Below are 12,792 nucleotides of genomic sequence, written 5' to 3'. Positions count from 1 at the left end.
TAAATGCAGCAACCCCAACCTCTAATGAAGCTGTAAATGCAGCAACCTCTCCTTCCGATGAAGCTATAAATGCAGCACTCACTGTTTCAGACCAATCAACCAGTAAGTCTTACACTATTTTTGGAGATATTTAATTGCTTGGAAAACCTACAATGCAAAGTCTTGTATAAATCTGAATCTCATGCTCCGCTGATGTAAACCAATATTATAAATTTGTTGAAATGATGTTTTTGTGTAGTCTGATCATACAGTGTAATACAACTGGAAACTGGAAATTTGGAGATCTGAATTTATTGCAACTTAAGGGTTCTTTCTTAACATATATAGAAAGTGTTGCTTTATACTCATGAAATTCTCTGAAATCTTCAGCAACATAATCACAACATGTAAATGCATGAAGGCAATTGCCACGTCATCAATTTACCGGCTGTGTTTTCTCTTAATTGAATCTACAGCTCTATCTGCTACAATGCTCATTCCAGAAAGTGAGGCAACTGCTATGGACACAAATGAAGAACTGATGGTGGTGAAACGACAGGCTATTGAGGATCCAGCAGATGATTGCCTTATCTACCGCTATGGCACCTTCAGTACCACCGTCAATATTGTCCGTGAGTGAGACCAAGACATTCAAATAGATGTTTCCAATTAATAAGTAGATATTGTGTTAACCAAAACTAACTCCTAACAGCTTCCAAGGCTCTCAGTTGTTAAATTCTAAAGAATGTGAAGTACCGTATTACTTTGAGATGTACAAATGGCTCAGGGAGGCATTCTCTTTCACACTCCTTACGGGACAGCACCTAGACTCTGTTTACCTCCCATCAAACTGGCTACAATTGGGAAGGTGCAGAGCCAAATCCATAATCAGCTGAAAGGTTAACTCTTTCTTTTTCCATTGATGTTGACTGACCTGCTGAGCATTTCCAGCATTTACTGTTTTACTTCAGATTTCCAGATTTACGTATTTTGCATTTGTCATACCCTTTTCTTGTCAGGCTGATAGTGTTTTGGTACATCATAGTATTTTGTCTTCAGACTACCTATGATTACCTGGCTTTTATTTGGAGAATTTTTGATGTAACGGTTAGTAACAACCATTGCCCAAAATCCTTCTACAATATAGATTCCGAGCAAACGTTGACAGTTTTTGAAGTAATAAAACACGGAACTTTGCAAAGTAACAAACAGCAATATCACTTTGTATTTTTTATAAAGTGACATTAAGTAACAACTACAAAGCTTTTGCGTTAAAGTAAACAGTGCAATACACTCAATAAATCAAACTGTGATAAGTCAATTGTGTTTGTGCTGTCGAGATCCCACTTCAATTTGCAATGTCATGGAAAGGTCAGATCAGCCGAAATGATTGCAAAACAATAATAGAGCTATCTTCAGGGTAAGGCATTTCACAAATTTGAGCAATAGGTGGCAGTAGCAACATGAGTGGTGGCCACCACTGGCAGGGTGCTGTTGTCAAACCAAAAAGATGTTCTATCTATCACACAAATGAGGTTGTTGACTTGCTCGCCGAGCTGGCTTGTTTTCGTTCAGACGTTTCGTCACCATGCTAGGTAACATCGTCAGTGGAGCCTCTGATGAAGTGATGTTATTCTACTCTGCTTGGAATTTATACTGTCTGGTCTGTTATGGTGAGTAGTGTCATTTCCAGTTTTGATCTGTATGGGTTGTATATGGGGTCCAATTCGATATGTTTGTTGATTGCACTATGGGTTGAGAACCATGCCTCTAGGAATTCCTGTGTGTGTCTATGTTTGGCTTGGGCTACTATGGTTACCTTGTCCCAGTTAAACTGATGGCCTTCATTGTCTGAGTGAACTGATATTAAGGAGAGTTTGTTGTGCTGTTTTGCTGCTAGCCAATGTTCATGTATTCTGATGGCTAGCTTCCTTCCTGCCTGTCTGATGTAATGTTTGTGGCAGCCGTTGCATGGTATTTTATAAACCGCGTTGGTTCTGCATGTTGTGGGAATGAGGTCTTTAATCCTTGTGAGTGTTTGTCGTAGAGTGGCTATGGGCTTGTGGGCTACCATGATTCCTAGTGGTCTTAGGAGTCTTGTCAGTTCTGATATGTTCTTGATGTAGGGCAGTGTGGCCAGTGTGTTAGGGCATACTGTGTCCTCTTGTTGTCTGTTTAGTAGGCACCTGCGGATGAAGTTGCAAGGATATCCGTTCATAGCGAAGATTTTGTATCGGTGCTCTTCCTCTTTCCTGCGTAGTTCTGGCGTGTTGCAGTGAGTGGTGGCCTATTTTAAATAGTGTCCTAATACAGCTTTGTTTGTGGACGTTGGGGTGGTTGCTGTGGAAGTTGAGGATTTGGTCAGTATGGGTTGCTTTCCTGTACACTGAGGTTTGGAACTCCCTGTTGGTCATACGTTCAACTCTGATGTCCAGAAACTGAAGCTGATTGTGGTTTTCTTCTTCTCTCATGAATTTAATCCCTGCAAATACGTTGTTGATGAGGTGCTGGGTCTCTTCTAGTTTGTTGCCTTTAATAATGACAAATGTGTCATCCACGTACCAGATCCATAGTTTAGGTTTAATGCAGGGGAGAGTAGTGTGTTCTAGTCTTTGCATGACTGCCTCCGTGATGAGTCCTGAGATGGGTGACCCCATGGGTGTGCCATTGATCTGTTTGTATACTTGACCATTAAAGACAAAGTGTGTGGTGAGGCAGAGGTCCGGTAGTTTAAGTACGTTGTCATTGCTGATAGAGCTGCTGTTGGGCGTTCCTGCTTCCTCTAGTAATGTGGCCAATGTTTTTTTGGCTAGTGGGATGTCAGTTGATGCGAATAAAGCTGTGACATCAAAGGATACCATAATCTCAACGTTGCTGATTTTTATGTTCTTGAGGATATTGAGGAATTCTTGTGTTGAGTGGATGGAATGGGGTGATCCGTCGACTAGGTCTCTGTTGTAGGTCCTTGGCCAGTTTTTGTGTAGGTGTGCCTGGGAGGGAAACAATGGGTCTGAGGGGAATGTCTGGTTTGTGTACTTTAGGAAGTCCATAGAAGCTGGGGGGTGTTCATGCCTTCTGGTTTCATTCTCATGTAGTCCATCTTGGTTATTTGTCCTGCATCCTTTAGTCTCTTTGGTGTCTGGGTGATCCTATTACCTCGCTGCAATGTTGGGTCTATCACCACCTGTTGGTAAGTGTTTTTATCTGTGAGCAGTGCCTGTGCTTTCTCAACATAGTCCGGTTTGTCCATAATGACGATCATGCACCCTTTGTCTGCTCGTAGGATTATGATGTTCTTGTCTTCCTTGAGTTTATCTAGTGCTTTTCTCTCTGATGTGTTCAAGTTGTCCCCATTGTTCCTTTGGATGCAACTTCATCCACAGATGCCTCCTAAACAGACAACAACAGGAGGACACAGTACGCCCTAACACACTGGCCATACTGCCCTACATCAGGAACATATCAGAATTGACAAGACTCCTAAAACCACTAGGAATCATGGTAGCACACAAGCCCATAGCCACTCTACGACAAACACTCACAAGGATTAAAGACCCCATTCCCACAACATGCAGAACCAACGTGGTTTACAAAATACCATGCAACGACTGCCACAAACATTACATCAGACAGGCAGGAAGGAAACCAGCCATCAGAACACATGAACATCAGCTAGCAGCAAAATGGCACAATGAACTTTCCTTAATATCAGTACACTCAGACAATGAAGGCCATCAGTTTAACTGGGACAAGGTAACCATAGTAGCCCAAACCAAACATAGACACACATGGGAATTCCTAGAGGCATGGTTCTCAACCCGTAATGCAATCAACAAACATATAGAATTGGACGCCATATACGAACCCATACAGAACAAAACCGGAAATGACACTACTCACCATAACAGACCAGACAGTATAAATTCCAAGCGAAGTAGAACAACATCACTTCATTGGAGGCCTCACTGATGATATTACCTGGCATGGTGACGAAACGTCTGAATGAAAACAAGCCAGCTTGGTGAGCAAGTTAACAACCTCACCCACAACCCGAGCTACAAATCTTTGCCAAAACTTTATATCACACAAATGAGTAATGTAGTAGATGAATTTCAGTGCTGATGCGATGCTAGGTATGTAGAGCATAAGCCCCAAAGATTGACAGATCATATCAAACAGCATGTGTCTCTCCATAACAGGCAAGGCACTGACCAGACCCAACTAGCCTGCATTTGTAAAACTCTCAACATAGTGTCCAACATTATATATGATTCTGCAATTGGATAACAGTTGCTAATTAATCCTGAAATGTAATAATTATACTGACAATTAGTTTGAGATTGTCAGTCAGCCTGCTATGTGGCACACTTCTGTGTACTGGAAGATATGTATACTAATGCACAAGGCCCTGTACTTTGCAGACAGAAGTAACATGTACACACATTGCTCCTGTTTTAACAAAATAGGTGACGACCATTCTCTGGTTCATTCCCCAGGGCAATGTCTTGACCAATGAGAGCCTGCATGGTTTAGATTTAAATAAAGCTTGGCAGTTAACTATCAACCATCATCTAACTTGTGTATTCTCAATGGAAACACCTCTACCAATTACAATCCACTTGCCAACCAATCAGCAAACTTGTCATACAGCATAATATATTATATGCCTTTACAATGGCATTCTTGCAAATGTACAAATGAGCACAGGACAAAGAAAACTTTGTAAAAAATGTGTCTTTTTCATAACTTATTTTCTGTCCTACCAAATGAGAATTAACAGAACTTTCAATGGATTATGTCAATAAAGGATTTGCATCAATGTTATAATTATATTGAGATTTACATTACTCTCTATATATAAAAGATTAGTTCATTATCATATGTTGCCCTATGTTTGTGCCATTTCCCTAGTGCCTAATGCTGATTTTACCAGGTGACCCTTATACTCAAACCTATCACCATAACCAAGATTAATTGGATTTTCTACCCCTGTGCTACAAGACAAATCATATTCCAGGGATCATATTGGAAAAGATGCTGGGATAGGCTATTACTGGCTTAATGGTTAGTCTTGCATTTTCTTTCTTTCAGAGGGCATTGAAAGTGTAGAAATTGTACAAATATTAAACGTGGTGCCAGGATCAGTGGCAGAGATGCAGCAAAATGCTGTGGATTTCACAGTGACTTGCCAGGGAAGGTATGCTATATGAGTTTTGATTTTAATTATTATTTATTGTGAAGTTACATCTCAGACCCAATAGTTTACATTAAGAGTAAGAAAGCAGTTACAAGAAGGCAACAAATGAAAAATTTAAATGAAACATTTATTGGTGGCTCAGTGGTTAGCACTGCTGCCTTACAGCACCAGGGACCCGGGTTCAATTCCACCCTTGGGCAATTGTCTGTGCAGAGTTTGCACGTTCGCCCTGTGTCTGTGTGGGTTTCTGCCGGGTGTGTTGGATTCCTCCAACAGTCCAAAGATGTGCAGGTTGGGTGATTTGGCCGTACTAAATTGCCCATAGTGTCCAGGCATGTGCAGGATAGGGGGATTAGCTATGGGAAATGCAGAGTTACAGGGATAGCGTAGGGGGGGTAGATCTGGGTGGAATGCTTTCCGGAGGGTCAGTGTGGACTTGATGGGCCAAATGGCCTGCTTTCATACTGTAGGAATTCTATGATTAAGGCCAGCCTAATAATTGGCTAGGGGAAACTTAGCTTTAAATGTATTTTGCATTTGTCATACCCTTTTCTCATCACATTTATGGTGTTATGTCAAAGCACTATGTCTTCAGACTTCCTATAATTACCTGGCTTTTATTTGGAGAATTTTTTGATGTAATGGCTAGTAATAACCATTGTCCAAAATACGTCTTCAATAAAGAGCAAACTTTGACAGTTTTTGAAGCAATAAAACTCTGAATTTAATTGTAATTCTGTCACTAACCTAATTTGAAAAACCAGTAGTACGGGTTTTTGTTATGTTAGCAAAATTGCCATTTTTGCATGTGGGCATATTGATAGATCCCAACTGCATTCCTTCACAGCTGCATCCTGACCAAGGATGTGTGTGGCATTGATAGGTAAAACTCATCCTCTCAAACTTTCTCACTCTAACTCTCAGGGGATCACTTGAGGTATTCTGACAGTTGCTTTTAATATCTGTTCTTGTTGTGGCATTATATTACAGTGAAGCAACAGGTGCAAGATGAGAAGATACAATTTTAAATGCTGCAATTTGTTTTCCAGCTTCCCAAGTGAGATCTGCACTGTTGTCTTAGACGCAGACTGCATAAATCCTCAGCAAACTGACTGTAGTGAAGTGCTGCCTGCTGATGAATGTCAGCTTATCCTTCGCCAATTTTTCAACTCTTCTGGAACTTATTGCGTAAATGTCTCTATGACAAATGCAGTCAGCTTGGCTGTTGCTAGTGCCCGTGTTGATGTGAACCCAAGTAAGTCTGTCCAAAATGAATAAATATAATGCAACCCCTGGACATGGGAATAAATGATGCAGTCTACCTTGAACATGACTATTTGATTTAGGATGCAGCTTTTGTTACTCCAGTGCATGGATGATCAAAATAGCAAAATGAGAACTTACTGGGCTTGTACTATTGAAACCATGAAGACCAGTTGTAGTTATCAAGTGAAGTGGGATCAGAGGCCAGGGCAATAACTAAACCAGACTGCACAAATGTGAGTTACACTGGGATTTTGTTGCATTTCGAATCTTTGAAATCGAGAAATTAGTCACAACAGGTCTACATGCTCCAATTATATGCTTGCACATTTTATGTATCTTTCTTTGACTCAGTCCATAACACATTCAACATTTCGTTTAACTGAGGCTTAAAATTTATACAACCAAATAACTGAAGTTCTACTACCTATTCACTAACCTAAATCATTTCAAAAACATAAAAAGCAAGCTTCAGTCATAAGCTGAAAGAATATCAACTGCATTGAATTGTAGATGTCCACCTTAAACTCATATTTCCATGTTTATGATGGAAAACTGAATTACACTGCTGTTAGTGGTGGTGCTTCAACATTTCCAATGTGAGAAAGTTGCAATTACAACATGACTATTTTACTTGGGCAGTTTCCATCAGAAATGTGCAAATTAAAGTTCTTATCTGAAACAGTTGCAGTAAGTATTTGCTTACCCACCTTCCAAATCCATGGCTACTACCATCAAGAAGGACAAGGGCAGCAGATAAATGGATGAGGTTGTTGAGGTTGGTTGGCTCCAACTACAAATCTACTCCAAAACCTTACAGCAGATAAATGGGGACACCACCCCGTGTAAGTTCCCCTCCAGGCCCCTCGCCATCCTGACTTGGAAATATATCGCCATTACTCCAACGTCACTGGGTCAAAATCCTGGAACTGTCTCCCTAACAGCATTATGGGTCTACCTACACCACAAGTACTGTGGTGGTCCATGAAGACTGCTCACCACCGCCTTCTTAAAGGCAATTAGGGATGAGCACTAAATTCTGGCCTAGCCCTCAGTACCCACATCTCATGAACAAACATTAAAAGAAAGTATTGTTTCAGTTTTGCCTTCTTATTTCATCAAAACTCATGGTAAAGAATGCTCGGGTTTGATTTTGTGTGGCTTTACACCTGTATGGAATGTCTGATGTCATCTGATTTGAACAGATAAGCAGGTTAGCTTGGAAAGGCAGAGCAAGTAGTTTTAACTTCATTACGAATGCATCAAAACTTTATCAAATCAAGCTGTTGTGTGGAACATACTTAAACTGACTGCAGCCAAATTACTGGTCTATTTCCCCTCACCAATCATCTTTTCAACCTTCCATTTTTGTTTAACATAGAACATAGAACAGTACAGCACAGTTTAGGCCCTTTGGCCCACGATGTTGTGCCGACCGATTATCCTACTCAGATAAAACTACCCTACATACCCTACATTTTACTATCCTCCATGTGTCTGTCCAAGAGTTGCTTAAAAGTCTCTAAAGTATCTGACTCCACTACCACTGCCAGTAGCACATTCCACACGCCCATCACTCTCTGTGTGAAGAACCTACCTCTGACATCTCCCTTATACCTTCCTCCAACCACCTTAAAATTATGCCCCCTCGTAACAGTGATTTCCGCCCTGGGAAAAAGTCTCTGACCATCCACTCTATCTATGCCTCTCATCATCTTGTACACCTCTATCAAGTCACCTCTCATCCTTCTTCGCTGCAATAAAAAAAGCCCTAGCTACCTCAACCTTTCCTCATAAGACCTGCTCTCCAGTCAGGGCAGCATCCTGGTGAATCTCCTCTGCACCCTCTCTAAAGCTTCCACATCTTTCCTGTAATGAGGTGACCAGAACTGAACACAATATTCCAAGTGTGGTCTAACCAGAATTTTAGACAGCTGCAGCATAACCTCGCGGCTCTTCAACTCAATTCCCCTGCCAATGAAAGCCAACACAATATACGCCTTCTTTACAACTTTATCAATTTGGGTAGCAACTTTAAGGAATCTATGGACGTGGACCCCAAGATCCTCTGTTCCTCCACACTGCCAAGAATCCTGCCATTAACCCTGTATTCTGCATTCAAATTCGACCTTCCAAAATGAATCACTTCACACTTTTCTGGGTTGAATTCCATCTGCCACTTCTTTGCCCAGCTCTGCATCCTGTCAATGTCCTGTTGCAACCTACAACAGCCCTCCACGCTGTCCACAATTCCACCAACCTTCATGTCATTGGCAAACTTACTAACCCACCCTTTCACTTCCTCATCCAAGTTCATTTATAAAGATCACAAAGAGCAGAGGTCCCAGAACAGATCCCTGCGGAACACCACTGGTCACCGAGCTCCAGGCTGAATACTTTCCAACTACTATCACCCTCTGTCTTCTATTGAACAGCCAGTTTTGTATCCAGACAGCCAAATTTCCCTGAATCCCATGCCTCCTTATTTTCTAAATGAGCCTACCATGTGGAACCTTATCAAATGCCTTGCTAAAATCCATTTAAACCACATCCACTGCTCTGCCTTCATCAATGTGTTTTGTCACATCCTCAAAGAATTCAATAAGGCTTGTGAGGCATGACCTGCCCCTCACAAAGCCATGCTGACTATTTCTAATTATTTTCCAAATAATCATAAATACTATTTCTCAGAATCCTCTCCAATAATTTGCCCACCACAGAAGTAAAACTAACCGGTCTGTAATTCCCAGGATTATCCCTATTCCCTATCTTGAACAAGGGAATGACATTTGCCATGCTCCAATCATCTGATACTACTCCAGTGGACAGTGAGGACACAAAGATCATTGCCAAAGGTGCAGCAATCTCTTCCGTCGCTTCCCATACTAACCTTGGGTATATCCCGTCTGGCCCAGGGGACTTATCTATCCTCATGTTTTTCAAAATTTCTAGCACATCATCCTTCCTAACATCAACCTGTTTGAGCATATCTGCCTGTTTCATGCTGTCCTCACAAACGTCAAGGTCCCTCTCGCTGGTGAATACTAAAGCAAAGTATTCATTAAGGACCTCCCCTACCTCCTGACTGAGCGCACAAGTTCCCTCCACTATCCCTGATTGGTCCTACCCTCACTGTGGCTATCCTCTTGTTCCTCACATAAGCATAGAACACCTTGGGGGTTTTCCTTTATCCTATCTGCCAAGGTTTTCTCATACCCTCTTCTAGCTCTCCTAAGTCCATTCTTCAGTTCCTTCCTGACTATATTGTAGACCTCTAGAGCCCTGACCTATCCTTACTTCCTCAACCTTAAGTAAGCTTCCTTCTTCCTCTTGACTAGGTGTTCCACATATCTTGTCATCCAAGGTTCCTTCACCTTACCATCCTTTCCTTGCCTCAGTGGGACAAACCTATCCAGTACTTGTAACAACTGTTCCCTCAACAACCTCCACATTTCTGTCGCGCATTTCCCTGAGAACATCTGATCCCAATTTATGCTCCGCAGTTCTTGCCTAATAGCATTGTAATTCCCCCTCCCCCAATTAAATACTTTCCCATACTGTCTGCTCCTGTCCCTATCCATGACTGTTTGAAGACTGTCATCAATGTTCTGAGCATCAATGAGCTAAATTGCTGTAATTTTGAATGACTTAAGGAGACTTTTCTCTCAGCTGCAGATGGAACACCTAATACAACTGAAGCCTTGGTACTTGTTGGGATGTTGCTCATTGCAACTATCATTGGAGTTGTAGCCATTACCTACAGGTTAGTGTATGTAATTATCACATGAAAAGAGAGGATCCAGTTTGGGGATGACTTGCCGTTTGGGAGGTATTTAGCTTTCCATATGGATTTCTGAACAAAGAAACGGAGAGAGAAAACCAAGTCAATGTTTCAGGTCCAGTGATTTCTGAAGAAGGGTCACTGGACTCAAAATATTAACTCTGCTTTCTCTTCACAGATGCTGCCGGACCTGCTGAGTTTCTTAGGAATTTCTGTTTTTATTTCTAATTTGTATAACCTCTCCTCATAATTTAACCCCTGAAGTCCAGGTATCATTCTTGTAAGGCTGCGTTGTACTCCTCCAAGGCCAATATACCTCTCTTAAGGTGTGGTGCTCAGATCTGCTCACAGTACTCCAGGTGGGGTCTAACCAGGGTTTTGTACAACTGCAGCATAATTTCTGCATCCTTATACTCCAGTCCTCTAAATATAAGGATTGTTGATATGAAATGTAACTGGTTGACATTCAAAATCTGGTATATTTTAGTTTTCATTGCGTGTGTGGGGATTATGATAATCAAAATTTGGTGGTTTATTTTATGACCATTTCTGGGGACACGCTTCATCTAGAGAGGAAAATGAACAAGTTAGTTTGAATGTCAACATGAGTGCTGAACAGTCAGCATTTCACACCAATAACGCTATTTTCTAGTTTCAAATTAAATTGTGTACAAACATGTTAAGAGTTCTTAATCTTACTTGCTGACAACTTTGTCATCTTGGGGACTTGGTAGCATTTACATCCAGGTACTGTTCAAATTGTACATTAGAGGAGAAGGATGCTTTCTCTTTAAAAGAAACACTTTTACTGATTTTCTTTTACTCAACAGGAAGTACAAGGAATATGCTCCTTTGCATCAAGACCCTTCGAGGATTCACTCTGAGTGGATCCCGGACAGGGCTGCTGTTAACATTTTCCTAAGAAATATGTTCGATCATCAACAGAGTAAAGTCAGCGAGAACAGCCCTCTGCTGCATGGGTGTGTCGTCTGAGACATTGAACATGGATTATGAAAGTGGATTCATGTTACTAATAAAATGTAACCAACCCTAGTTGCAAGTGTGAACTTTTTTTTTAAATGGAGGGGAAAGGAGATGATTGATGTGACACAGTTTGAACTATCAAATAAATAAGACTTTAAGCTGCAAGGCTGTCTGTCACCTTGACATTACATCCCGTTGCTTGAATCTGGCTAGTGGCTCAATGGGAAGTACTGTCTTACAAAGTTGAGCCTAGAAATCTGGCTGACACTCAATATTTCCTCTAGCAATTGGGAATGTGCCATACAGGGAACAAACTGGTCGCAGACAAGTGAACCTTCACATAAGACCACAAATCTGTTGGTTATGCATCAATCATAAGGGACTGCGCAGAACAACAAGCGAATTAAGCAAAGTGAGCAGATGTCAGATGGAAGGTTTCTGACAGTCCAGTGCAGTATTGAAAGAAGTGCCGTGCTATTAGAGGTGCTGCCTTTCAGATGAGACTTTAGACTGAGACTCTTTCTGCTCACTCAGTTGGCTTAAAAAAAATCCCATGATACTATCTGAATAAGAGCGGGGAAGTTATCCTCTATGTCTTGGCCAAAATTTATGCCTCAATCAACATCACACAAACAGAGTAACCAGTCAATTACACAATGTTGTTTGTGGGAGTTTGCTGCGTGTAAATCAGCTACTGTGTTTCCTTTATTAACAGAGTGATTTCTCTCAAAAAACATTAAACTGGCTGTTAAGTTTTCCAAGATATCTTGAGGTTGTGGATGGCACTATATAAATGCATGTGTTATTTTAATATAGTCTTCCCATCCAAATGAGATAGGAACAGAGAAAGAAACTGGAAGGACAACAGGCAAGCTGACTGCATTAAGCACTTCTAGGGGCGGAGCGCAAAGTCGAGGCTGATATTTCAGTGCAATATTCTTGGAGGTGCTGTCTTTCAGATGAGATGTGAACCTGAGTATCTATTTACCTGTTTGGGTTTACGTAAAAGATTCCACGGTACTATTTGAACAGTGGCCAATATTTATCCCCTGAACCAATATCACTGACAAACAAATGAACTGATCTCATCTAATGCTATGGAGGAGCTTGCTGTGCGCAAAATTGGTTGCTCTATTTACCTATAAAACTGTGACTGCTTCAAAAGTAACTGATTGGTTGTGAATTAAGTGCCTTGAGACGTCCTAAGCAAACGAAAGGCACCATATAAATGCTATCCTTTCTTTCTTATGATAGTGCAAGAAAGTTAATGGCATCCTCGTTGTATATCTCTTATGCGTTGGACAGCTATAAAAGATCTTTTGCATCTGAAGAATCAAAAGTAAATAGTTGCCAATCACAAGATTGCCTGCAAATAATAAACTAATTAGCATACTTCAAGGAAGGCATTAGATACAGAAGTCACTGATTATTAATTAGCAAACCAATGTAGGATGTAAAACCATGGGTTCACCTGTGTGATTGTCAACAGAGTATCTCAATTAGTTTACCTGACAAGGTGCAAAATGGTCTCCCTACAGTGCAACAGTGACCATTTTTCAAAATACTTCAATGCCTGCAAAACTCTTTG

General features: G+C 41.0%; 1 protein-coding gene across 2 annotated transcripts in view; it reads left to right on the top strand.

Annotated features, from left to right (window-relative positions):
- Positions 1–11,273, top strand: part of pmela (premelanosome protein a) — a 37,205-nt gene extending 25,932 nt beyond the window's left edge. The window contains exons 7-12 of one of the 2 annotated variants that reach the window (XM_048618979.1): positions 1–102; positions 456–611; positions 5,071–5,176; positions 6,226–6,431; positions 10,109–10,202; positions 11,051–11,273. The exon at positions 1–102 is cut by the window's left edge and continues 405 nt beyond it. In XM_048618979.1, coding sequence (XP_048474936.1) covers positions 1–102; positions 456–611; positions 5,071–5,176; positions 6,226–6,431; positions 10,109–10,202; positions 11,051–11,213 — 827 coding nt within the window. In that variant the 3' untranslated portion in view covers positions 11,214–11,273. The remainder of the gene's footprint in view (positions 103–455; positions 612–5,070; positions 5,177–6,225; positions 6,432–10,108; positions 10,203–11,050) is intronic. The other variant, XM_048618980.1, reaches the window with a different exon arrangement.
- Positions 11,274–12,792: the final 1,519 nt, after the last annotated feature.

The sequence above is a fragment of the Rhincodon typus genome, chromosome 41 (genome assembly GCF_021869965.1).
Source record: "Rhincodon typus isolate 14 chromosome 41, sRhiTyp1.1, whole genome shotgun sequence".
Taxonomy (NCBI): Eukaryota; Metazoa; Chordata; class Chondrichthyes; order Orectolobiformes; family Rhincodontidae; genus Rhincodon; species Rhincodon typus.
This window is presented reverse-complemented; position numbering and strand designations above follow the sequence as displayed.